This window comes from Manacus candei, unplaced genomic scaffold, assembly GCF_025592945.1.
Source record: "Manacus candei isolate 608988 ecotype Guabito, Panama unplaced genomic scaffold, ASM2559294v1 h1tg000103l, whole genome shotgun sequence".
Taxonomy (NCBI): domain Eukaryota; kingdom Metazoa; phylum Chordata; class Aves; order Passeriformes; family Pipridae; genus Manacus; species Manacus candei.
The window spans coordinates 123069-150461 of NW_026138151.1; the positions used below are offsets into that span (position 1 = coordinate 123069).

General features: G+C 42.3%; 1 protein-coding gene across 2 annotated transcripts in view; it reads right to left on the bottom strand.

The window, feature by feature from the left end:
• Positions 1-27393, bottom strand: part of TMEM132D (transmembrane protein 132D) — a 227781-nt gene that overhangs the window by 38695 nt on the left and 161693 nt on the right. For both annotated transcript variants that reach the window (XM_051769057.1, XM_051769058.1), the window contains exon 5: positions 1147-1290. In XM_051769057.1, coding sequence (XP_051625017.1) covers positions 1147-1290 — 144 coding nt within the window. The remainder of the gene's footprint in view (positions 1-1146; positions 1291-27393) is intronic.

Here is a 27393-nt window from a genome sequence, read left to right on the forward strand (position 1 = left end):
AATAAGGGGCAGTTCACAAAAGTTAATGGGATAAGAGTGATTTCCAGCAGCTGGAGGGGTGGCCTGAAGTATTTGCAATTGTTTTGTGACATGCTGGTTATCTTACAAAAAAAATTCAATTTTGACTTTTATTTGTGGCTGTGTCTCTCAGTTCCCTCTGCTCAAGTGACAGCCACAGGTGAGTTTGAGAAAAGATAAAAGCTGCTGTAGACAAGCCAGCTTTTCTGTCACTCTGCTGGAATATTCTCCACTTTATCTCCCACCATCACCACTGCTGTGCCCTTCCACCCACATGTCAGTCATTAACCAGGAAGAGTGGGAAATACTCAGGATTTCTTACAAGCTTTTAGTAGTAATATTGGGACCAGCTGAAAGCCTCCAAGAAGCACCAGTTTTCTCAAGGGTCCAGTCTGACCCCATGATTTCAGTATTAAAAAGGGACTCAAAGGTATTCCTACAAGCTCTCACCTCATCACTGGCTAGGAAAGTCCACACTGAGTCAAAACTGAGAGGAGCAGCTTATTATTGCCTGGCATTTATCTTGCAGGAAGTTTGGGCTACAGAGCTGTTGTACAGAGTAAATCCACCAGCCAAGTGTCTTATCCAGTAATTTCCAGTCCATGATTGGTGGCCAACATGCTGCCTGTGAGACACCCTGGTAGCAGTTATGACCAAAGAAAATGCCAAAAGTAAAGCTAATGGTGTTTGCAATACACCAAATAATTATATATCCAATTACAGGATATATAGAAGAGAGAAGAGATGCAAACATCTTACAGCTCCTGTTCCAGTGTGGCAAACCAACTTCAGAGGAATCACCTCTGTCTCCACAACATCAGCTGTCAATACTCCTGAACCTACACAGCCCATTTAATTGAAAAAGTGAAGGTAGAGTGAACTCTGAAAATACTTCAAAAGTGGGAAGTGTCAGACAATTCCAAGTATTTGACAAGCAGGATGGAAAATGTGTGATTTTGTGTTTGGTTTGTTGCTTCACTGAGCCAATCCACACAGCAATAACAGCAGCAATAAACCTCTCTGTTCCAGCAATAGAGCAGTTAGGAAGATGAAAGAACGTATCCCATTAGAGAACACCACTGTTTTGCAGGGCCTCTGCCTTTGTGTAATGGAGCAGTATGATCCTACCTTAATGACATCTTCATCTGAGGATCTGCACTCCACAGATTCCAGAAGGTCAGTCACAGTCCCATCATCTTCCACAGAAATCACTTTGACAGGGACAGCCACTGTTTTCCCAGTGAGAATAGCTGTATTCAGGATCTCTGCTTCCTAAGAGAAAAAAAAAAAAAAAAAAAAAGGCCCTTTAATTAATATATTTTGCTACTAATTCATTAACACCACCTAGATTCAGCTTTACTTTAATTCCTAATGGTTCTGCCAAGAACTGTTCCAAGCAGGCAGGAAAGACAAACCTCCTCCCTTCGATCCTGAAACCAAACTCCCAGTTCTGATTGAGGGCTGTTAAGTTTTTGTCACGCCCTAATTGCTATTTTATGGTGCTCATCAAGTGCCAAAGCCACCTGGCACCCGAGGAATGACCCTGCATCACATAAACGAGATGCACCTTGCATTTAGCAGTAGTGAAATCTCCATCCTGAGGAGCTCATCAATCTTGCTGATCACACAAAAAATAGTGTCTTAAGTCTTGCTGGTTTACCCAGAAAACTGTTTTCTGAAAGGTTTTCTACACACACTGAAACTCTATGACATTGCTGGACAAATACAGTGTAATTGTTAGGGAATAAGTGTGGGCTGAGGACAGTCAGAAATCCACTTTGCCCCAGTCTCCTGGGTGATCTCTCACAGGTCCCTGCAGCGAGGCAGATTGTCTGCAATTGTCCTTGTCTTCCAGCCCCCTGCCCTCCTGCACAGGGCCTCTGGCTGCACCTTTGGTTGGACACTCAGGCTGGAATCAGCTCCAGCCTCAGAGGCAGGCTTCAGGCTGCCCTCAGGGATGCAGTCTTGGCAAAGTCAACAATTCACAGCCTGCAGAACAGTGACACTCTCTCTCCTGACAGATAACATGTGGTTTTCCTTTGCTCTGCCTCCAAGGGAATTAGTTGGAGTGCCATTGTTCAGGTCCTGCATAAATGACTGTGTGGAATCAGACCCTCTTTGGGTTTTCTAGGACTTATCCCAGCTCTTGTTGGGTAAAGGTGAGCAAATACATATCCAAAACTCTTTTTTTACCATTTAATGAGTCTTGTGCAAAGCCATCCTCTCCCAAAAAGAGGAAGGGTGCTGAGGAGGGCCTGGGCTCTTTAAAGAAGATGAGCTCAGCCATGACTTGTGTCTGTCACTCTTGTGACAATTATTGCAAAACACATTCCTTGTATCTGATTCATCACTTCTAATTTAAAAGTGCTGAGTTCTGATTGTATGAAGAGTGTGAGACTACACAGTGCTCTCTGTTACCTGGGTGTCACCTCAGTCTGGCACCAGAGATATCCCTGAGCTGTGCCAAGACACTCAGAGCACAAATTGCTGCCCCAATCCTTCCACCCCTAATTACAAGATCCTGCTCGTTCCTGGAAAGGTCTCTGAGCCTTTCAGAACTGTGCCTGAGAACCATGAACTACCCCATAGAACAAGAGGCTCTTGATTTCAGTTGGCTCTTGTGCAATAAAGGCTTCCAAAGCCCCCCAAGTGCTAAATTCTCATTATCTAAATAGCTCACGCTATGAGCTCTGAGACTGACCTGATTTTACTTGTGGAAGACAACAAAGTTGGAACCCAGCTACCAGAAGATGATGATTGCTCCTACTGCCTCTTGGGCTGAAGAGGAGAAGCTGAGATTTCCCTCATCTAAAGGATTCACATCAAAAAGACCTTTTCCTACTACTTAAAGAAACAGACACACTTTTCTTGGACAAATAAAGCAATATTTAAAGAAAGAAAAAAACCCTTTCCTGGTCACTTTGTAGCTGCCTTGCTAATGTTGCCCCATCCTCACCGTGATCCTTAGGGAAGGGAGAAAGAGGATTTCACAAAAAGAGAACTTGAGAAGAAAATCCTCTCCCTCCCTCGGCAGAAAAGCCCTGGAGGTATTTTGAAATTATAATTCACACAAAGGTGAGAATATCTGCCTGTATGGTAAGACCTGTCTGTCTTGAGCACACATTTGTTCTCAGGACAGAATATATTATTAAGGCAACTGAGTTCTCAGATTTGCAATTAAGTTTCCAGGTCGATTTTTTTCCCCCACACCTGGGCTTTGCAGCAAAGTTACTGCAGGCAGGTTATTTAGAAGCTTTTTCTACTTTCCTGTAGCTCCTCCACAGAGCTGCACATGGAGGCAGCTTGACAGAACAAGTGCTATTAAGCATCCACTGTAATTACAAAATCCAGGTGTTAGGTCCTGGTTTTGCAAACACTGGGGCATGAATCTCATTTCACTGGGACTGTTTGAGGCCACACCACCTACCTAGACCTGCTCCCCCAAGCAGGCAGAGCTTCCTCCCTCCAGTTGATCCATTACAGTATGACCCTTGCAATTATTTTATAAAGCAAGGGGAAGTTTAATAACCAAGCCTTTGAAACAGTGTGATTAATGAGTTCTGCTTACCAAAGGCAAATGTAATTTCCCCTGGTAAGAGCTGGGAACTGAGAATGATTCTCAAAAGCTTCATGAATTTCTTCTGAGCCTCTGTTTTTTTTTTTTCCAGTGCTAGCTTTGGATATCCTGAATACAGACTGCATCCTAATCCACCTGTTTGTTACCTGTCACTTTATGGAAACACACATAAAAGCAGGATATGTTGTACCTCAGCTGTGTCACTGCCATTACCCTGTTCTTCTTGGGACCTTTCACAAGGTACATCTAATCCACAGGGAATTTCTGCATGTCCAGAGGCTCAGTTGGCTCCAAAGCTCAGTAACATGGCCTTGGGTCCTGCCCCAGAGCCCTCTGTCTGTCTGACAGGTCTGTATTTAACCCAACTCTGTAAATAATCACAGCAACTTCAATGACAGCACCTAAAAACAGTGAGATGAGCACATTCAGACCTGATTCTAAGATAAGGAAGCAAATACACATGTTGTTTCTATCCAAAATAGAAGATCCCAGACTCAAAGTTTTTGTCTGTATTCGTGTTCTAGATCCATGTTCAGAAATAAAGTGCTTTCAGAACCGTACACAGCAGTGTCAGCACAACAAACAGCATGTGACAGCACTGCTGATTCTTAGACAAACATAAATATCTCCAAAACAATCTTTGTCCCCTCTCTCCCAAGGAATTGAGGGAGGTGGGGGGCAAGAAGTAATGCCTGGAGTTCATACAAATGCCTGTGATGGTTCTCTGACTTTCTATCAACAACTGCTTGTTCAGTCTCAGGAAAACAGATCCACCCAACAACTAAAGTAAAAGATGAGCAGAGCAAGCTGGCACTGGCCTGAAACTGTGCTGATCAACACTGGAATAACTGAGCTGTATCTCCTGTTTGCAGAGATTTCAGTACCTCCACATGTATGGACTTGGAGGATGATTTCTTTAGGCACCTGGTTTGCATCTCATCCCTGAACATAGAGGCATAATAACCATTTACACCAACTTACACAGCAGGGCCAGAGTAAAATGCTCCTTCAGGCACTTGTTTAATGGCCAGAAAGGTCTTAATGTTCCCCTGGTGAAAGCATATGAAAATTATTTCATTTTGAGGAAAGGAACATGATACTTATTTAGCTACACAGAGATTTATAGTTGAGAGTCTTAGCATGCAAGAGCTATAAATCTAAATAGTAACTAATTTAAAACTGTTGCTTTTTGCTGCTTAAGTGATAAAGGAATCTCCTGAAGAAATATTATGTTCTTTATCCATAACTAACATAGATTATAGGAGATAAGATGTCAAGGCACTGGAAGATGGGAATAGTTATGCCTTTGCAAAGCTATAGCCAAATAGTCTCACTGCTAAAAGTTGATTCCCTGAGCAGCCATTAAAAAGATGCTGAACTTTCTCTAAGCATTACACAGCATATCTCTATAATTCTCACACAGTGAACCCCTCAAATAATAAAATGAAATAATAATCAGAGAAAAACGTGTTTCTTCATGTGTTAGAAATGGAGGACCAGGTAATCTTTATTCTGAAATAGCTACCACGGTAAATAAATAGTAATACTTTAAAGAAGATTCTGGAGTGAGCATTCTTTGCCTACTGAAGAGATTCATATTAAATAACTGAGCATATTAAGCCCTCCAGCAGACACACACTCAGAAGATGTACACAGTAAGCATCTATTTAAGTAGAAATGCAGAAGTGAATACCTATTAGTTTTTTCAATTTTAATTGGTAGCTTCCCTGCAATTTAATTTCCCTTCAGACATCTTTTGCCTTATAATTCCTGGGGTGAAAAAAAGGGCTTTAACAATATCTTCACAAATTTTAAGGAATTTCTGTTTCTTCCCCTAGTTCTCTCTGTATACACAGTATTTCCTTATGTTTGTATTTTTAATATGTGTGTATATATATATACATTTTTAAAATAAATAAACCCAAGACTAACTCATGCTTAGCCCTGAGGCCCCACATCCAACTTCTGACAAAGAAAAGTTCAGTACTAACTGTCAACATTCTTTTCCAAAAGCATTTTAACATGAGTCAACACATCAATTTAACACCGAATCCCTGTTAGCCCTCACACAGCTACAAGCAGCAGCGAGCAAGGCACCAGCTTGTTTTCAAAAAAAAAGACCTGGAGACATGTTTCCTCAAAATAACTTGGATGGATCTGGGGGGGTCAGTGTGCCCCCCCTTTTTCTGCTGAAGCAACAGCCACCAGTGGTGGTCCTGATGGCTGCATCTGGCTGGAGTTGGACTCTGGGAGACAGATAACACAATAGCTGAGGGCCATAAATCCTGCTCAGCAGCTGAGGGCTGCTATGCAAATCTGACTGTAAGTCAATTGTCTCACTCCACAAACAGTGGGCAGCACACCAAGATCAACCCTTGAGTAGGGAACCTCTCAAGGTTACTCCTCCAGGCTGAGAGAATCCTCGAGGCTGAGAGGTTCCTGGCTGTGTCAGGTGCTCAGCAAGGGAATTGGGAATGAAAGCAGTGAAACTCTGAGGTCTTAGTTAAGTGGTACAGAGGACTGGTTGCACACACACAATCCTTTAGACATGAACCTCTGACCAAGTGTGGGACTGAGCCTGGATCCAGCTGCACCTGCACTCTGCTCTGTGAAGTTTAGTACACAGGGGAGTCCTTTTCAACCTCATGAGTCCAAAGAAGGGTCTCCCTGAGAGTTCTGTCTGACCCTGTTTTTGATACAGTAAATACTCAAGTGCACCTTGAGTGCCACTGAATCTCGTTAAACCACTGTTGCATTTACCATTGGATTTGGTCATCCTACTCTCTTATATATCAGTAAAATATATTGTAGCTTCTCTCTTGCAAGTGAAGAGCATCATTCCACCTGCTACACTCACACCAGCCAGAAGAAGGGCATCTCCTCCTACAATACACAAGGAAAAAAGGCATTAAAAAGTCCCCACAACACTGTAATACATGTCCTATAAGCACAGCAGATCTCCAACTATTTTTTTTTTTATTATGGTGGAAAATATCTTTGCAGGCTAAAGATCTAATTTCAAAAATCAAGCATGTTCCTTTTTGTTATCGATAGGTATTTTGGCTTTGGGGTTAGCTATGTACAGACTGCAATAGGGAAGAGAATAAAATGATCCCTGAAATCTCCAGAAGTCCAGAGCACATCACCAAATGAGAAGTAATAGCTGCCTGTAAATCCATCCCATTTGGCATTCCATAACGTTCTCCATTTTCCTCTTTTTTTTTTTTAATATATTTTCTATTAATCAGCATGTAGAGCATTAATCCATGGTACCACCTTGAATCTTTTCACTATTTAGTTTAAAAAAGACCCAGATTTTCCTTCTGCTCAGCTAGCAGCCATCTTGCTTGTATCAGAGAATCCATTCTTCAGTCATGCATAACTAATTTCAAATCTTATTTAGCATCAAGTCTCAGAATTAAGAAGCTAAGTGACAGCTGTTTAATTAACTCCTTAAGCTGATTAGAAAGCATTACAGAAATCCCCCCAAGGAAGAGTTTATAACTGTCAAGAGAGCCTAAGGCCACGTTAATGCTTCTGTTTAAATTTAGTAAGCTTCTAAACCAATAAAGTCTAAATGCTTGACATTCTCACGGATGTGGTCAAGTTCAGCTTTTTGCCTCCTGTTACCACTGCAAGGATAGGAAACAGAAACAAGGACACTGAAGAGATTTGAAAAGTCAGGAGGCAGCAGCTGAACAATAAAGCAAATAGATGCATCTCCCTAAAGGAGCTGCCCTGGGTTGGTCCCATCCAAACCTCGATTTTATGGGATTAGTGCTGAACGCTGGAGTAAAGCTGAGCTTGCACCTGAAATGCAGAGTCATCTCCCAGCCTCTGGTTGCAAGTAAAAAGGTTTGTTCATTGGTTCTTAAAACTTAAATCCACCTTTAATGACAAGATTATGGCAGCTGAAGTACAAGTTTTAGGAGCAGCTGGTGGGACCAGATACAGGGTGGTGCAGGGAAACCAAAAATGCCTTAAAGCAAATTTTCTCGCCTGTAATACATTATTGTCAGCTCTGGGCTTGCAAATACAATTCTAATTTCTTTATTTGCTCTGTGGTTTCCAGGTTCTTTAGGAAGCACTGAAAAAAAAAAATTGAAAAATTAGCTGCAATTCTTCTGCGTCCAAAGGAATAAAGATACAGTGGCCAGAAATAACACAAAATAATCTGTGAGGCCTTTAATATAAATAGAAGAGTTGTAAGTACATGTTGAAACACTGAAAGTATGAGAAATGATGGTGAAAACTGAATGTGAAAATGTGAAAAGACTGACATGAACTTCAAGGTTAACTGTTTGGTTTAATGTGTGCCCCTTTCATCACACCGAATGAAATCTGAAGTCACTGGGATATAAGCAAATTAATCACGTTTAATTCAAGCATTTGCTACTTAATCAGCTTCCTTTTTTCCTCAGTACAGGCAAGAGAGCTCCACAGTCAGATGTGCTGACACAGGGTTAAAGAGGAGCATCCACAGAAAGCCAAATGCAGGTTTCTCTGGATGGATCTACCTGCTGACTCCCAGTCTTCCACAGAGCCTCTGGAGAGGGGAAAATGGATTTTTTTTAATGGCAAAATGTGATTGCAAACCCGTTGTTTAGAAAGAAGTGGGTAGCAGAATCGATGTTTGAATATATTTTTCATCCTTTCTTTTTCAGTCTGTGATTCCTTGAATAATTTAGACTCCATGTAGTGGGGGTGACTCACCTCCAGCCACGCTCTCACTCCTCCTCCACTGGGGCACAACCAGTGCTTATGGAGAGAGCAGATTTGGCAAGGATGAGCAGTGAAACAAAGCCCCACATGGATACAAAGCCCAGCAATCACAATTTTCCAGTCAAAAACCAGGGAACAGCCAATTGCTGGATTGTGCTGTAGGGAAAAAGCAACATGGGATAACCAGAGAGACTGTGTGTCCCTCCTACTGTCACACACGAGGCATCCAGGAAAAATACCTAATTATATTTAATCTGAGACTTAACTTTTGCAAAGCCTTTCAGCTATTTTATATTTTTGCTAACAAACTTTCATCTCTGCATAGATAGAATCTTTCGCTGCTAAAGTTGGAGGAGGGGGTGAGGAAGAAAAGCTAAATATATAAGACAGTGCTGTGTGTAGTAAATAGAGAGAGAAGGAGCAAAATAAGAGGTAGGAGTTGCAAAGGAAAAGTGGGATCATTAGGAGATGGCCAGCAGTGAGAGGTCTGTCATTACACAGCCTGTGATGTTCAGTAAAAAGCTCAAGAAGGAAAGAAATGTGTCTCAGGTGCTACTGTACCTGCCTTGGTGAAGTGAGGCCACTGTTCAGGCTGATAAATTCCCTTGTTTCACGTGTGTGTTGCTATAATGGGCAATCCTGGGCTGTGGACACTGCAGGATTGCAGTGATTGCAGGATTCAATTCCACAACTTTAAGCGATGAAAAAAAAACCTTAGAAAATAAATAATCTCACTCCGAGGGAGAGAAACACTTCTTTGCCTGTTGTGTCCCTTTTCCTTACCTTTGTCTGTCTGCTGTATCTCAAATGGAACGGCTCGAAACAGGGAGTTTTTCTGTTTTGTTTTGTATTTGTACAATGCCCAGCCCACGGTTCAGACCCGAGGTCAAGCTGCTGGACCAGCTTACAATAGGTAACATTTTTCCTGAAGGTGAAACACGGCAAATACACAACAAATGCAAAGAACAAAGTCAGGGTGAAGGACATCACCTCCTTTTTTTGGTGCTCACTGGTATTTACAGCTCTGCTGCTGGGATAAAGGCACCCAAGGATTTAAGGTCTCCCACAGTGACTGCACAGAGCAGAAGGATGTCATTTTTAGCCTGCATTTTCTGTATTTCTGGGAGCAGGCAGCACACAGGCAAACTATCTAGAGAGAGTAATGAACTATTTAGCAACAGGTCAGTCTGTAGCATTCCCAAGAAGCTACACAAGCCATACTGGATCTCCCTTACACTCCGATAGCTGAGGAGTCAAATCCTCCCATGGGAGTTCACTTTTTTTTTTTTTTTTAAGCTGTAGAGGCAATGTAAATTTAATTTGTCTCAGGTTTAAAAAGACAAAGTCCTTTTGATGTCTAACGTTTAGGAATTGTGTTAGCATACTCCTGGCAAGCTGTCCTTTGGTGTTTGGGTGGCTTGCAGTGCTAAGTAGGCTACCACGATCCCGGGAAGCTGTCATGTACTGTTCACTGTTTATCAAAGTCAGAGCTAGGGAGGCTGTGAATTGTCAGGCTGGGGCTCTTCAGAGAAATTGCTAATTAATTCACAGGCTCCAAACTGTAACTCCATGAAGCTGTGTGTGCATACTTGATTTTGGTCTCCAGACAGACTGCTTTAGCTGATAATCAACAAGGTTTGCTGCTAAAAGCAAGCAAGCAAACAAACAAACAACAAACTTGGGGAAGGTTCCTTCTCGGCTTTCCCTAGGAAGGCTGCCAGCACTCCCAGACACCGTCTCAGGAGGGAAAGGCACATCTGACAGCCAAAGGAGACCTTTCAGAGGAGCAGAGCTGGGAGATGTGGCCTGAGGTGCACGGATACGCTGTGTCTGATGCCGCTCAATTGCTGGGACTGGGGAGACTGGTAGGGACACGTCACGCAGAATTAGCTGAACCCAATCCCAATTTCACACATGGGGTCAGTGTCTCGGCTCCTGGATTGATGTGCCAGCGGGAAGGCTCTTTTGATTCTCGAGCCTGCGGTGCGGGAGCCTAATGCAGAGGTTTGGTGCCTGCAGGGGTTTTTTTGGAGCTCTGTAAGGGGTGGAATATGAGATGCTATGTAGGGATTTCCAGCAACAAAACATCACTTCAAAGCAAAGATGCCATCGAGGCTCTGGCACTGCCGTTCAGCAGAGTAAATATTTGGTGTGATGTGTAGCAGAGCCAGCATGGTGGGGGTCACTGAAACAGCTTTGCCTGCACAGAGGAAAACACTAAAAATCCCAAAACCAATCATTAGCCTTGTTTAATATGGGGTTTTTTAATTCTCTTTTTTTCACAGAGTGCTGGTGTCATTCCCAGGCCACACGAATCCCTCCCATCCTCCACCCTGTGCTAACCTCATGTGCTCTGGAGGGAACACAAGGGGACGCGGCTGGGGAACCCTTTCCCCGTCTGCCACACGGCTCCTTGGGGTCTGGCCAACGAGGATGGGATCAGAGCAGCCCTTGGGAGGCAGAAATATCCAGCAGAGAAATTTGACAGCTTTTATTTTGTCATTCTCTGCTTTCCAGGGCCAGACAGCACTGAGATCCCCACACTGCCCTGCCTGCACGCTCTGCTGCCCTCCCCTCCTGCGGCCCCTCTGCCCCGGGCTGGGTGAGGGCAGGGGCACACAGGGCTCTGAGCCACAGGGCACCCCCAGCCCCATCTGCCCTGGCCACAAGCGCATTTCTGCACTGTCACAGCCAGCAAGTGACAAGCTGGAAGAGAGCTGAGGCTGGGGAAGGATGGGAGATAGGGAGAGGGAAGGATTCTGAGGCAGAGAATGAGGACAGGGGACAGGGAAGGACAGGGACTCACAGTTTCTCTAGGGAGGGTTAACTGCTGACTAAAGAATGCACAGGGAAAGAACTGTCCCACTTCACTGTGCTGAAGGATACAGGACTTTAATGCAGTACATGTAGCAAATGCTGCACTGGGTGCTGGGCACAGCTGGAGACTGAGGCTGCTGCTGTGGCAGAGCCCTCCCTGCTCTCACACTCCATTTTCTGTCCTCTCCCTCCCACATAATCACACGTGGGATGAAGCCTATTTCTGCACAGACCAGAACTATTGATACTATAGATTAGGAACACGTAAATGAGTCAATGATCACAGCAGCTGTATCAACTTCCTTAGAAAAGTATTTCCTATATTCCACATATCAGAGAATCATAGAATCACAGAGGTATATATGATGTGCCTTTATGTTCCTGGGGAACAGGCTTCCTGTAAAAGTCCCCAGGCTTGGACTGTGTGGGAATTGGGCCCCATCAGAGCCCTCTGGGAAATGCAACACAGCTGGAACAAAATGTTTTATTTTCTAAGTTTGGAGTTTTCTATATTGTTTTACCAACAAACAAATTCACGCCTGAAAACACTTCAGTATCAACTTGTAACGTGTGCATCTGCTGAGGTCTATCTGCCAGTGCTTTACACGGCTTTGTTTTTACTTTGAAGCCCGCTGTGAAACATTCAATTAATTTCCATACCAATCTATCACCGCGGGTCTGCCTCGGTGACTCATGTTTCCTTGCGCCACATGTTCCCAGTGACCTCTCAGAGGCCCGGGCGCTGTGGGCAGAGGCGCAGATGCAGCTTTTTTTGTCACAGATATCCTCAGAGAGCTCCCCTGCTCCTCTGCCAAGCACCACACGCAGCATCTGCTCGGGCATTTGGGCTCGAGGAGCTCCACAACCCGGGCACAGAGCACCAACTGCCTCATTTTCACCTCAAAGTCCAGGATGGTTTGGCCCCATCCTCCTGAGATGCTCGGTTATCTCCTACAATTTTCCAAGCTTTTAATGTCTTCCAGCCAGCTCTTTCACCAGCACATCCGTGCTTTTTACCCGTGGCACCTGCAGAGCTGATGACTTCACAACCCTCTTTAAAATTCAACTCTGCCACAGTGATTACAGGATGTTGCAAATCTCCAACAGACTTGCTTGTTCCTCTCCTCTCATATCTCACAGCTTTGGTTTAGAGCTCTGAGGTTAAGCAAGACCTGTTAGTTAAACAGGTAAATCAAGGTGCATGTAGGATCATAAAGGTTGGAAAAGACCTCTAAGATCATCAAGCCCGTTTAACAACACATTCATCAACTCTGACTTGATTTCCACATCATTTTAGAAGCTCTGCTGTCTCCCTTGCAGTTTTCCAGAGGGGAAAGCAGAGAAGCAGTGAGGTTAGGATTGCTGGCCGAGCCTCCACAGAGAGCCACTGGCAAAGCCAGCAGCAATCCCTGGAGCTCTGCCATCCCATTTCCTCTGCTGCACATGGAAAATCCTGATAGCAACACAGATGATGTACCAAGCGTGGCGGGAAGACAAGGAGAAAATGAGGCAGTGACAGGGAGAAAAAAAGCAGATTTGCAAGGACAAAATCTACCCAAATGGGGCAATAAATGTAAACTCCTGTGGCAGAGCCAGAGTGCAAGGACCAAACTAGTTTTTCACGTTTCTAAAGAGAAGAAAGAGGTTTGTAAAGAAAGGAGAACTCCAGGTCACTGTGCAGAGGAGAAGTGACTAAGTTAGTTGCTCGTTCCAAAATTTCCTTCCAGATTGGCCTGGTGGTTTTCATAGCACATTCATATTTAGGAATGTCAAGCAATAAGCAGCCTGAGCTAAATTGGGACCATCACAGGGGCCCTGGAAACCTGCCTCAAACCCAACAATTCATTCATGAGCAGACTAACGGCAGAGCAGCGGGGAAGCCTGCAGCCACGGGCTCTGCTGGGCTCGTAATTAGCTCCTCATTTGAGCTTTAAACAGAAACACAAAAATAAACAAAAGGGACATTCAGAAAAAAAAAGATGATGTTCCAGCTCCCATATGGCAAATGGGGCCAAAGTCTGCTCTGAGACATGTGACCATGACCTTCGTGAGGACACCACGATGCCCAGGAGAGAATTTGGGTCACAGAATGTCCTTAGAAAAAAAATCCATGACAGTGACTGGATGAGGACGCTGGGCCCTGCCTGCAGTGGCTGCAGAGGCTGTGCCCTCCTGTGGGTAAACTCATCCATTCTCTGTGTCACACGTGTTGAGAAGGGCATTAACACCGTATTTCTGGGCATAAAAGTGTCATTTATCCCTGTGTACCTTTGGTTATAACACTGGAGCCAAAAACTTCAGCTCTTTGCATTTGGGTTTGGGAGGAAAATTACAATTTGGGTTTTTTTTTGTTTCATAGAACACAGCAACCAAATTTTTACTTTTAACAATTGCCCTGGTTACAAATTCCATGCCCATAAAGGTATTTTTTGTGCCTGCCTACTTACTTACAACTTCTTCTGTGTGATTAGCCAGTGACAACTACTACCAGGTCCATTGAGATATAAATGGGTGCAACTTTGCTGATCTTGCAGATATGCCAAGAAAGTGACCCCTACATTTGACTCTCCTCTATAAAGGCTATAGCACAGGGCAGTATAAGAATCTGAATGGAGATGAAATATTTTTAAGTCTACAAGTAGGCTGAGAAAGAAAGCAGTGAGCCCACAAGCTCTGCTTTGATCATTTAGCCTTTACAGATTTGTGACAAATTGTTTTTTCTGCATGAATCCGAACTGATACAGATTTACATGAGTAGTTAAAAAGTAATACCAAGTGGGAAATAAAATCCCTAACAGCACCACAGAAAAGCAATAAACTTGAGGCAGTTTAGACAGACAGAAGAACGATCAGAAGTGCTCTACAATAGGAAAAAAAAAATTAATAACAGAGAAAAAGAACGGTTGGACACTTGTAAAGCTGGTTGTGGCAAGCTGAAAGCAGGGAATCCAAAAAGCCATTAGAAAAAAGACATGAAGAATCTTGTAATAATATCCTGGGGAACATGCATGCTGCAGATTCAATGCCTTTAAGACTACATTGTACATTCAGTGACTATTGTTTAGTGTCTAATCCTTCTGGAATGATTGGTAGAGAACTTGTGTTAGTATCAGTACAATGTCCTCAAGGAAATAAATCTGGACTTGACATTAAATTACATATTTTGTACCCAGGACATCTGAAGTATTTTCCTAATCTCATGTGTGCAGAGATGTGCATCCAATAATTCTTTTGATGTCAGTGCAAGAGTAACAAGACTTTCTTCCTCCAGTTTCTTCTCATCTTAAATATTAGACAAAAAGATCACATAAACAAAGCACTATGTTAAGAACTAATCACTCTACAGTGATTATGAAGTTGAGAAATCAAACAGTTCTAGGCTGCACCACTCACCCTGACAATAAATGCTGTTATTTGCAGTGTTGGATGACTACATAGGAGGCTGTTTCCAAGGTCAGACATCCAGAAAGGACTGGGACTCATTCTGCACCTAATGGCTTCAACAGCAAACTTCTCACTTGTTTTAATGAGAGTAAACCTGATGGCCAAGAGATCACCTGTGTTACTGTGATATCACAGTCCATAAGCTTAACCAAATCCAACTGAAAGTACCTCAAGGTCTTCTTTTTTCTTTTTTTTTTTTTCTTCTTTTCATTTTTTTTCTTTTTTTGGTAAATTCTGAAAATCAAGAAATGCTTGAAGAATGAGTTTTTTTTCCAGATAGCTTGTCCAGAGGTAAGTTTACAGCGAGGAAGGAAGGGGAAGGTAAGGAGCCTTTTATGGATAGTTTATAAAGCACTTGATCTGATAAAGAACTGCCTCCAGACGTTGAACCCGGTGTGACCATTTATCACCCTGTTACCAGCCATCCAAAGTGCCTCCAGACATCTGCTCAGCAGGAGCCCAGCTGATAAATGGTTGCAGTGGGCTTGGTCCCGGTGCGTGACAAGCTTATTTATCGGGTTAAAAAAGGAGACAAAAATCTTCAGATGACAGCAATAAAAGCTTGGTTCTTCTTCAAGATGCTGCCAGGCACGCTGGGCCGACATAATCTGACTCTTGCTTTGATTTGGTTAGGTTTTCCTGTTCGCTCAAGATTTACTTCGAGCCAGGGGCCCTGCAGCCAAAAGCTGCACAACCTCCCTGATCTACCTCGACAAAAGGACACTTTTGCTCAACAAACCCCTGTTTTCGAGAATCAGAGTCACTGTGATGGTTTGCACTGACTTCAGTGAGATCCACTTTGAGCTGAGCTGGCAACTTATGAGTGGTTAGATGGCAACCACAATCCCCCCATGACTGAGTGCTTTTTTAATGTCTTTCTGCTTTCTACTCTAGGAATTTCCCTCGATGTCTCCAGCATTTCAACTCCCTCTTCAGAAAAAGCAAGTCATCCTTTTGGCTTTCCCTCTCCAAGCTCCTTTAACTATTTCCTGTTCATGTCCAGGACAACTGAGAAGAGCCCCAAAAGGGCCAAAAAGGTGATGCAAAAAAAAAAAAAAAAAAAGATGAGTGAGAGAGGCTACAAAAGAGATCCATGGGATGATCAGTGGTCTGGTGAAAGGGAACCAAGACCAGAGATTCACAGCCTCCCATCACAATAGAAAAGGGAAAAATATCAGATGGCAGGGCTCAAAACAACGTTTTTCCATGTAATGTTGTTGAATCATGAAATTCAAGGCCACAAAAGACAGGAATGTTTGCATGGATTGACCTCCACTGCAATTTAAAGAGAAACTAAATAAATGAATGGAAAAAAAGAACTAGATCACACTCCTAGATCACAAACATGCTGAGTTACTCAACTTGAAAGCAGCTCCCATTGCTCCTGTATTATTCCTGTGGCATCTGCTCTCAGCCACATGGAGAAGTGGATCAGAACAACCTTTGGCATCAGCCAGAGGGATTCTTGAGGCAGAAACAGGACTCCAGTTACTCTAACTCTAGTTTAAAGGCAGAATTAAAACTTCTTCCCATTGAATTGTTCCTCTACTATCCTGCTTTCAGGGACTCATTCTGCAGACTTGAAGAATAGTATTGTTTAATGGAATGGATTTTGGCATTAGTAGAAAATATAAGCCTTCAATATCAAATATTAAATTATTCCTGATTAATTCTTTTATGGGCTTGGACTTGCAGCTGATTTAATACTCCTGAATAATTACTTCTGTTATAACAGTGGCTTTGATTTTTAATTAACCATACAAAGTTTCTCATTCAAATCTAATATTACCTTTGTTAACAGTGTCAACTCTCTTGTTTAGAGATTCTGTTCACATTAAACTCTACACTCAGAAATTAAAATCTCCTTTTCCGTAACTGTGTGAACAGATTCCATATGAGGCTTATTTATTCTACATAATTATCTAAACAAATATTGTCTTTGTTGTACTGAACACTGCTGTCTGCTAAGCAACTCCATTTTCTTAATCCTACTGCTCTCCCACCACCTCATCTCAATTCACACAGAGTCATATCATAGAATCCTATAAAAGTTTGGGTTGGAAGTGACCCTAAAGATCATCTCCTTCCAACCCCCTGCCATGGGCAGGGGCACCTTCCATTAGACCAGGTTGTTAGAAAAGCCAAAGCACAACATTTTCAAACTCGTGTGCCTTTGCTCACCTAAATCCATATTGACAGATGTAATTAAGAGAATTTGCTCCATTAAAATTCAACACAAGTGAGCTGCCTGGGAATTGTGTGCTGAGCAGTTTCAGTGATCAGGCTCCTCCTAATTCAGAGTCTGGATACCATTTTGGGTGTCACACTTCAACCATTCCCATCAGAACTTCATCCTTGCTTTGAAAATGTCAGTTTTTCTACTTTAAATTCCTTGTAATTAGATTCACATTTGTCTATGGAGAGAGGACAGTCACAGTCCTTACAAACTCCCTTAAAATCATGGTTTGGATGAAGGGTGGGATATAATACATCTAAAAAATACATATATATGAAAAACTAAGTATGTGAGTGCTGGTGACTGTCAATTCTCACAAATGCTAAAGAATTCCTGAGAATGCATAAAGGCCTGGCAGAATTTCTAGATATTTTCAAGCTTTCAACTATTTTCCATTAGGATTCTCGGAGGAGTTCAACTGAGCTTTGCAGAAAAAACATAAAAAAATGCAAACAACAAGAATGATGTGCTGCTGCTCCACCTCCACTGGTTGGCACCTCAGTGAACTAAGATCAGGAACTTCAGGTCTCAAGCTGTGCCCTTATTCTGCCCACTGAGTTGCCTCTGCACCTGCCTGCACCCCACAGAAAAGGATGCTACAACTCATTCCATGGTTAACAAAACCAAGAGAATGGAGTATAAGAAAATAATTATGTGGTGCTTGAGGAAACATGGAAATGACCATGAGATGCTGCATTTAACAGACTTTTTGAAATTAAATTATTTGTATTCAAATATGTGCAAAACCAATGATCACTTTTGGTTTGATCAGCTTAACCTGTTCTTTGGGGAAATTAATTTTGATGCTCTGGGTGTAAACACTCTTTCAAAATGCTCACCATGAAGCAATGTTTTCCTCCTGCTCTCCTTAGCACCAGAGCAATTTTCAAAGCGTTCCCATTGATAACACAAACAAAACAGACAGACCATTTCATGAGGAGGACCAGAAATTGCAATCAGAGAAGTAAAACTTACAACAGTTTAATCCATATTCATCACCAGGCCACATGTGTGTGATGTGCAGAGACTTTAAGCAGGAACAGACATATTTATGATTGCTAAAGACTACAGGTAGATGCACAGCAGCTTGAGAGCAAAGGTGGTTTGCTAAGCTACCTACCCAGACCAAAGAGAAAGCCAAGATCAGCAGCAGAAGCTCATTTGCAAGAAAGTGATATAATCTATTTCTAATTAAGTCAGAGGGAAAAAACATTTAAAGTCTACTAATACTGGTAACATCCTACCAGAACTCTGTGTCAGATGGAGCTGCAGTGCATTTAAGGTCCTCTCAGGGTGTGCTGTTCAGAGAGGAGGGGATGCTCACAATGCAAATGGACACCTCTGGAAGTGGAAAGAATCCCACAAAACATCTCCACATGCTGCAGTGGCAGTGGAGCAATGTCATGCCAGAGGTTAGATGGGCCATTTCACCCCCGACTTCAGCCCCAGCCTGCTGACAAAACATCACTTCAGGTCCATTGCAATTCAGAGAATGGGGGGGATTAAAACCTCACGATTTGTGCTTTAGATGAGAAGCTGTGGGATCTGATATCCCTGCCAGGAAAAGCAGAAATACAAGCCAAAGATGGATGGCAGGGGAGCACTTTCTCCTGCAGAAGCGAGCGGGATCACAGTTTTACACCGCGACTGGAAAAGGAACACAACACCCCTTCCCTGAGGAATGCACACTCCGGCTGCCACAGCCCTCCCTCATTCCTGCTTCTCAGCTCCTCTGGGACCAGTTGGTCCTGCTAAGCCAGCAGAGGGTGAAGAGCATTTCTTGGGTGAGCTGATGCAGCTGAAATGGCTCAGCTTTGGGTCTGGTGAGTGCTGAGCCATCAGACAGGATGGGATGGAGATTCCTCACCAAGGTGGCCACGGATGCATTAAGCCATTAAATCAGTTTAAGCTGCCTCGGAAGAGCAGCTTGCAGAGAAATTGGAAAAAACACCTGAGAACTGAGATGTCCTCTGAAGTGCTCCCCACCAGCTCAGCACATTCCCATCTCCAGGCTCGGTTCATGATTGCCCAGCCCTTGTCCTTGCTCAACAGAGGGTGAAATGGGGCCATTTTTGATCTTCAAAAAAGAAAACGGAGAGTGGAATTTGAACTTCTGCTTTTCTCATGTATCACAGAACTTAATTTCCTTCCTAGCTGGTCTCTGGTGTCCAGAATTATCAATATCAATATCCTCATTCATTTTCCTTAATTTTCCTTCAATTCCTTCTGTAATTGCTTGGGGATATTAAGTGCTGCCAATATTTGGGTCATTATTAACCCCAGGCAAAATGTGCATTGGAAGACCACAAACCTTAATTCTTGGCTTGTTACCATAGTTACACCTGACCAAGAGGTGACACCTGAACTTTGCCTTCAAGCTCTAAGTAAGTGATGACTGATCAAGAATCTCAGAAAATGAAATGACATCATTTGAAGACGAAAAGGTCAAGCAGACTCATGGTAAAAACCTAAAAAAATTAAGATCACGCTATTAATTTCTCTAAACAATTTGTCATCACCCTGCCTATACAGATGAGATTCTTGCAGTTCTTGATCACAGTATCATGATACTATGCAACTGCATATTGAAAAGTTCTGCCTTTGATCACAACCAGTACAGCTATTACAGATAATATATACATTACACTCCTACTAATCTTATCCTGATTGTTCCCGTGAAATGAACAGTTTTGAAATATGCATCTCAGATCAGGAAACTTCCCCTATGCCAGAATAAGCAGAAAATATATATTAATCAATTTTAAATCTGACAAAATGATTAATTACCAGCACTTACATGCCCAGATTTCTCCATCTGTCAAAATATTATAGCAATTCCTATAATACCCAGATGTGTAACTGCTGGAACTGAACACAAAGTTATGCTAAAAGTTACATTAAAACTTCAGAGAGCAGTTCTGTGCACAGAATCACAATATGACAGTATGAACTATTGTTACTCTAATTGACAACAATTTGAAAGTCCTGGCATTTTAGCCTTTTTTTTTTTTTAACAAATGTTATTATTTTCACACTTTTTTAAGAAAGGTGTTGGGTGCATTTGCCTGGAAGCAGTGCTTTTTGAGTAATGTTGGAAGGAGAGGCAGAAGGGAAGGAAAAGTTCCTTCATGCTTTGCTGGTCTGGTTTGCTGGATGCTGTTGGAACAAACTTACAGGCTCTCAACCAGTAGACTGTGCCTGAAGATGTGCTTGGCTCACTGTGTTTCTATCCCAGATGCTGCTCTGAGTGCTGCAAAAGTCAAAGCCCCCAAATGTGCTTTCTCACCTTTGTACATTCAGAATCCTGTTTCACAGAATCACAGAACGGTTTGGGTTGGAAGGGACCTTAAAGATCATCAAGTTCCACCCCCCTGCCATGGGCAGGGACACCTCCCACTATCCCAGGTTGCTCCAAGCCCCCCCAGCCTGCCCTTGGACACAACCAGGGATGGGGCAGCCACAGCTTCTCCGGGCAACCTGTGCCAGGGCCTCACCCCCCTCACAGGGAAGAATTTCTTCCTAATATCTAATTTAAATCTACCCTCATTCAGGTTAGTCATTCTGAAGTTAAGATTCCAAGCATGGACTTTCTGAACTGGAAAGGTAGGATTTTCAGAGCTCCTTACTTTGGGGAGAACAGAGGTAAAGAGCAATTCTCACGATGAACCTCAAAATTTATTAATTCCGTAAGAAACACATGTCCCACTCTGAAAGTAATTTCCCCAGAGATAATGCACACTAAGGGGACTTTTCTTCATGTGTACAGTCTCCTTCCTCTGCTAAGGTAAGAGAATAATGCTTTGCAAATCCACAGGTCTTAAATCCCATCTCCAGAAGTCAAACAATGGTGTTCATTTTCTTGATTTTCATTAAAATGACACGAAGGCCCAAGGGATGTGTTTTAGTGACAAAACACGTAACGTCTCTGTTGGGAATTTTTCCAGCTGGTGGAGTAGGTGCTGAGGTTGACAGAGACTTTTTTCCCCTCTGTGTTACAGCTGAATTAGATGAGTGTCAACTAAAGCATGTCAGAAACCAGGATTTAGATCAATCTGAGCACAACCACTGTCTGTCACTCAGTCTCCTCTCTCTTTTAGGTGTGACATATGTTACTTCTCTATTGTCATAGAGTGTTTCATGCTAGACTAGACATGAATTTAAAAAAAAAAGAAATAAATTTTGGAATCATACACATCATTTCACATTTATTCCTAGCATGGAGAAGATGACCAGCTTCTGAAGGAAAAGTCCAAAAAGTCATTATTCAGAAAATGGACATAGCTGGTTTATTCTGTGTTTGAAGGACAGTTTGTTGTTGGTTTGTTTTGTTTTAATTAAACCTAAACAAAAACAAAGAATATTGTCAGAAAACCATGTAAGCTTTCACCTAATGTTACCCTTCCTTTTGATTTTCCAAATTCCTTTATCTCCTTTCTTTTCCTCACACAAACCAGCTTTCTGGTTTTCAGAGGCACATCTCGGTCTCTCAGTTTAGGATTTTAACATTCAAAAAGATGAGAAGGAGGAACTTACTCCAGTCCCAGATAAATCAGTCTGGTAGCCATGTGACCTCAGTATTTCAGAGGGGTTCTTGTATAGTGGAGGATGTTAGATCTGCATCCTAGAAAGTTTGTGTATCCTAACATTTTGTACTCTGCACAAATTCACGTTTCATTATAAAGCAGATCTTTTACAACGTGTATTATGGGGTTAACACAGATGCAACGAATCTAAAAAGCCCACCTGTCAATCTAGACCCAGGGTGTTCATTTTTCTGAATAGCTTCCAAGGACATTTACTATGAATCTGTGAAAAGAGAGCTACTTACAGGTCTGGGATTTACAGAAAGTGCTGCCTATTTGTGCTCTGTCTTCTGTCAATAGCATTAAGATTTGCAGTTTGCACTGAATTATCCAATGACCTAAATCCTAGCAAGCTATCAAAATCTGCTTCCTAGATAAAGTCATGCTAGAGTTTGATACATTTATCAGTGCCAGGCACACAGCAGTGCTTACAAGTACGGCTGTTTCTCAAGTCTTCTTCTACAGCAGACAAAAGGGAGGTACAAATGAATTACAACCTATTCACTCCAATGGTTTAAAATAATTATCAACCATTGGAAACACAATAATACAATTCCTGCCTCCTGATTTCACACAAACTCCTGGGTATAATGAGGCCCTGTTTACTTACGTAAAGTAAAGCATCCAAATCTTATGCTGACAGCTCCAGAATGATTTATTGTTCCTCCATTATGCTAAATACTTGGGATAGATCATGCCTCATTATACAAAATATCATCCATTGCCAGTCAGCTGAACAAGACTTGATATGGGAGAGGCAGGGGGTTTGCTAAGTGTCAATATAGCTTTATGGTGACATGTTCTTTCAGCATCAGGGCTCAAATATGTGACATGGGAAATTTCTCTGTCCTCACTTCTCTCCAACATCAGAAGAATCTTGCTGAAGCAAGTGGGAGTTGGAAGCAGCACATGAATTTTTAAATTTATACAGCTCCTTTCTAACCCAAAGCGTTCTGTAGATTGTAGTCCTGATCTCAGAGGACATTTTCACTCCTAGCAGTGTTTCTAGGTAGGCTGCCTTGCCAGAATAAGGACCAGAGTATTGTGAATATGACAAATGGATTGACTGGGCAGAGAATTTTTTCACACTCCCCAGTTACGATGTGTTCTGAGATAAACTTTGCTTTCAGTTATTTCCTAAACTCTTGGAGGAACATGTGTGAGTGTCACTATAATAACCAAAAAGCTGCTACCACACTATAGATCTCCTGTGCTAAAAACCACAGCTGTGTCCTCTAAGAGCAGCACCAACAGATTTATGTCACATATAGGTCAGCTCAGGAGACACCTACAATTCACATTCACAGCTGGGTGAGGGACTTGACTCATCTTGTAATGATGGCAAGGAAGAATTGGGTCTCCTTCCCTGGATCTCTAGAGGGGAAGCTCTTCAAACTCAACAGGAGCTTGAATCCTGCCTCAGACAGTCGACTGCACACCAGCACCTCACCTTCCCTAATGCCTCGTGCAGTGTCTCTGCATATCCAACTTCTCTCCTGTGGCCTGCCCTCAAAATTAAACAGCAAAGACACCTCAGTGTCAAGAGTGACAGATTTTGGCTTTGGATGTGAGCAAGGCACTGTTTGAAGCTGTGGAAGCGAAGAAACAGAAGTGGCTCCTGCATGCATGGAAAAAGAGAAACCAAAATGGGAAAGGCAGGTCCCTGTGGCGATATCAAGAGGCTCCTCATACATTTTTCTCCTTCTGGCCAAATGCAATCTGTATTATAAAAGGGCTCCCACCATCTGAGGCCCTGGGAACGTCCATCTGGTCTCAGTGCAGGCCCTGCTGAGCAGACACAGCACTATTAAAGCCTTCCACAGACAGAGCCTGTTAAAGCCAAGCCAACAAAATCCTCCTCAGACTTCCTGAGACGTTGGACTGAAGGCTGCTGGGTACTCTGGGATTTTTGGGTGGAACCTGAGGCTTTCAGAGAGGTCAAAGAGCAAAGCTTCAACGCACAGAAATATCCATGTCTCATCCACCTCAGGGAAGGACTGTCAACCAGGCAGAGAAAATGGAGGGAAAGGAAGAGATTTCACTGAAATAAATCCTACACTGAGAATTTAAGATTTTTAAGTGCCTGTGAGAGAGTCTGAACAGCTTTTGGAGCTTTCTCAACTCTAAAGTCTGCCTTAAGCCAGGTTTATGTTACATAAACACTTGCTTTCAAATTTATTATGATTATGAAAGATATAACATGAGCATAATAAATGATTGTGGTATTAAAGCACATTTTACAGCATCATCTTGAGTGCTGTTCCCTTTAATGCTCTGCTTACATGACATGGAGGGATTTGCTCTGAAACTACATTAGGATGGATAGAATTCAATAACATTTTTTTTCCTTCTTATCTCTAAACAATTCTTAATATCCAGAACAGTGTGAAGAATACAACTTCAGTTTTGAAACACTGAGGTGTCAATGTTGGCCTTGCTACTTGGTGGAAAAGTGTTTTGAACTGGAGGGGAATCCAGTACTAAAGCTCCTGGCTCTGCTTTTATTCCTGTGGCCTTTTGGCTCGTGCTTAAAAGGGGGCACTCACAGAGCCAAAGCAGAAGCAGAGGTTAAGAAGTGGGCAAAGAGGTGCTGAACAGAAGAGGATGCCTGTGCAGTGGGAAAGAAATTAATAAACTGAAGCTTGGCCAGAATGAGCCTTTGGAGACAAGATTCCTGCTCTGTGCAGTGAGAGCAGCAGGAGCTGGGGTGGCTGGATTCCCTGCTCAGGGGTGTCCTGCCCTTCTCAGGCAATCCCATGGATGGAGCTGCTGGAAGATGCTGATCCATCAGGTGGCACTTTAGCTGATTTAGCACAGAGCCAAAGCAGGGCTTGTGCTACACTGTTTGTTTAACAGTGTCATATAAACCATGAGCAGCAGAACTCTGAGTCTCCTGGGAGGGAGAAACATTCTGATTTCCCTTGTCAGCACTGGTCATATTTTCCCTTGAATCAGGAGAAAATCTTTATTAAGGAGATCACAGTCAGAGGGAAGAAACCTTCTAGCTCACGTGGCAGGACTTCAAACTGTACTGACACTGATACCTCGTGGCTCTGGCTCCCAGGTAATGCAGGAATTATGTGTTGTGTTCAAGCTGCAGATTAAATGAGATGTCTAAAACATGCTTACAAAAAAATCAACAAACCCTAAACAGGAAGAAACTGAGGGTGAGATATTCAAACACTTTGTTGGTGCCTCAGTGACTATGATGATTGTTTTCTAATCAGTAATGCATCAGAATAAGTAATGAACAGAACATTCCTGAGGCTGACATAAAACTAGTGTGGGATACTACTCTGTCCACTTAACTGATAATTTTAAAACTTCAGCTTGAAGGGCTGCTTCAAAATAATTCAGGTTCTTGAAAGCACATAGCAGAATTTTGGTGTTCAAAGATAACAAATTTATTTTGAGTCTTACTCAAAATACTTCTGTTTTTCTTTTCTTCCTAATAGGAAAATAGAATGCAATTTTCTGTGAATACTATTATGAAATTATGCAACATACCCATAATGTACACTAATAAAGCACAACATCAGATAACAGAAAGACTGACTCTATACACCCTGTTTAATAAATGAGTTTTGGCTCCTAGTTAGTAAATGTTGCTCCAGAGTCCGTGTTTCCCCCTGCTCCTCCCCATAGTTAATCTACCTCTGATTGCTGTAATGGTCCCTTTACACAGGCAAATTGTTTTGGTTAGCTTACAGCATGTACATTATTTTTTCATTTGTGACTGTTTTAATTAGCAATGTCATCTATTGCTGAGAGCTTTTTACTTTTAAATAATCAGGGTTTACCCAAGAGGTTAGCACAAAAAAAAAAAAAAAGTATTTGGAATGCTAATCAAGCATCTCAGACAAACCTATCAAATCTAAAATCCTGTTGTTTCTTAAATATATTGTAAAATACAATAGTGTCCCCAGCACACTGATAACCTCTGTGTAATACAAAGAAATGTATTACATGTGATGGTTATTAAATGGAAATGCTGACAGACCCCTAAATATGCTGAGAATGGGCACAGTGATTTAATGAGAGCAGTAATGGGCAGGTAGGCTGAGCATTCCTCCTGAGCAGAAAAACCTGCCTTTTGAAACTGTTTCTTAACATAATCTGTACACAGGACCAGAAAAAAAAAGTGCCTTTTCATGTTCACTTTTTCAACCAGGCCTCTAACAGCCTTGTTACTAGCATATATTTATATATATTTAATGCCATAGTGATGGGATTTCTTTTGGAACATATTTCTTTTTCTAAATACATTCCAATTCAGAAAAGACGAAGAAATCTGTTGTTTTGGTGCAAACTGTGTCTTATCTCTGGAGTCAGTGCTTTTTCTCTTTTTCTTCCTATATTTGATGCACTTGGGCCTAAATCAGTAAAACACATGCTCAGTCTAAAGAGCTGGGAACACCAAAAATTGGCTGAAATTAAGCAGCTGTGTTAGAGCTTCATTCTACACCACATATCTAGTGGCTACTGTGCTTTTTGCCTAAATTTAATTAAGAAGTTACACTTTTTGGCTGACTCATTTGGATGGCAGCAAGTCTGTGGGTTACTCTTCTGCCACTGCCAGGAAGGTACCATGAGGTGCAGGTGCCACTTTGAAAGTTTCCCTGTTCCTGAACCTACAGAAAGTTTTATTTCCACACAGCAAAAACAGCTAGAGAGATTTTTGTCTCCTCCTTTACACTATTCCTGCAGACAGAGCACAGGGTTTGATACCTGTCTTGCACTTGGGAATGATTCCAGTGTCCATTACCAGGTGTCCTCTTTTCCTCACCTAAGGGTTCCCTGGAGTTTCACCTATGGATTCAGCCTTACTCCAAACAGGATCATATCTTCTCACATTTTTCCCCTCACTGCTGCTAGGGAAAGGTCAATACCATAGATCCCCTGCTCTGCTGGAACAAGTAGGTCTTACTTTGCCTTTTCTTTCCTATTTGTTATTCTCAGCTACATTGGAGTTCAGACCTCAGCTGAGTCCTCTGGTGGATCCTCAGGTTTTCCCTCATCCTTAAATGAATTCAATAGACTTTGGAGTAGAACTGTGAGCTGGGACAGACAGCAAAGTGGGTCAGTTTACACCATGCAACAGGACTCTGACAGAAATATGTCCACTCTACACTGAGAAAGACAGATTTCCAAACTGATATGGACATCACCAGAAAGCCTGGATTCATCTGGCTGACTCCCATAGCTCCACCTACCACTGCCAAGCCACTGAGGGTGTCACCTGAACCTTGGCAGGGACCATACTGAAAGGACAAAGCCACTTAGGCATTTATGCTTCTCCACAGCCTGAGAAGGAACTGCAGAAAGGCATTGCATTAGATATCCCCTTCCTGGCCTTTTCACATTTAATTCAACTACTAATATTGTTGCTCTGATGAACCTGTGATGACCCATCTGCAGCTCACTGTTACATAAAGCAGCCTGAAAGCAGCCCCTGGGTTGATTACAGCAGGCAATCAGTTGGTCTGGGACTGATCACTTGGCCTGAATTACAGACAACTTATCTTGGAGATTCCAAGCCTTGTTCACAGTGATAATTATCCAAGGCAAAATGGACTTGAACTTATGTTGAGAAGGAAAAGTTTATCAGTCATAGCTATTTTTGCACTCATGATACCTTTGTGATTGTTAAAGGTTTTCTCACCCTAGGGGAAGGTGATGGAAGCAGAACTATTCCTAAATGCCAATGATGCCTTAAGCCCCTAATGGTTTTTTATTTTTCTAATAGTTATAAGACTTGTAAATTTTATAGGTAGGTTTTAAAAGCAGAAACCCCTCTGTCCCTTGTTCCTTTCCCTTGTTTATACATTCCCTAACCCTTTTACCCCATTCTATGCCTTCTATATCAACCTACCCCTGAATCCAGTAGCAGTGTTTAGTCTTTTGTCAAGGTAAAGGCCTAGACTGTTTGGAGAACAGCGTATCAGGGCCTAAACCACAGAGTACGGTCAAAAACTAGGTGACAATATACCCTTTGT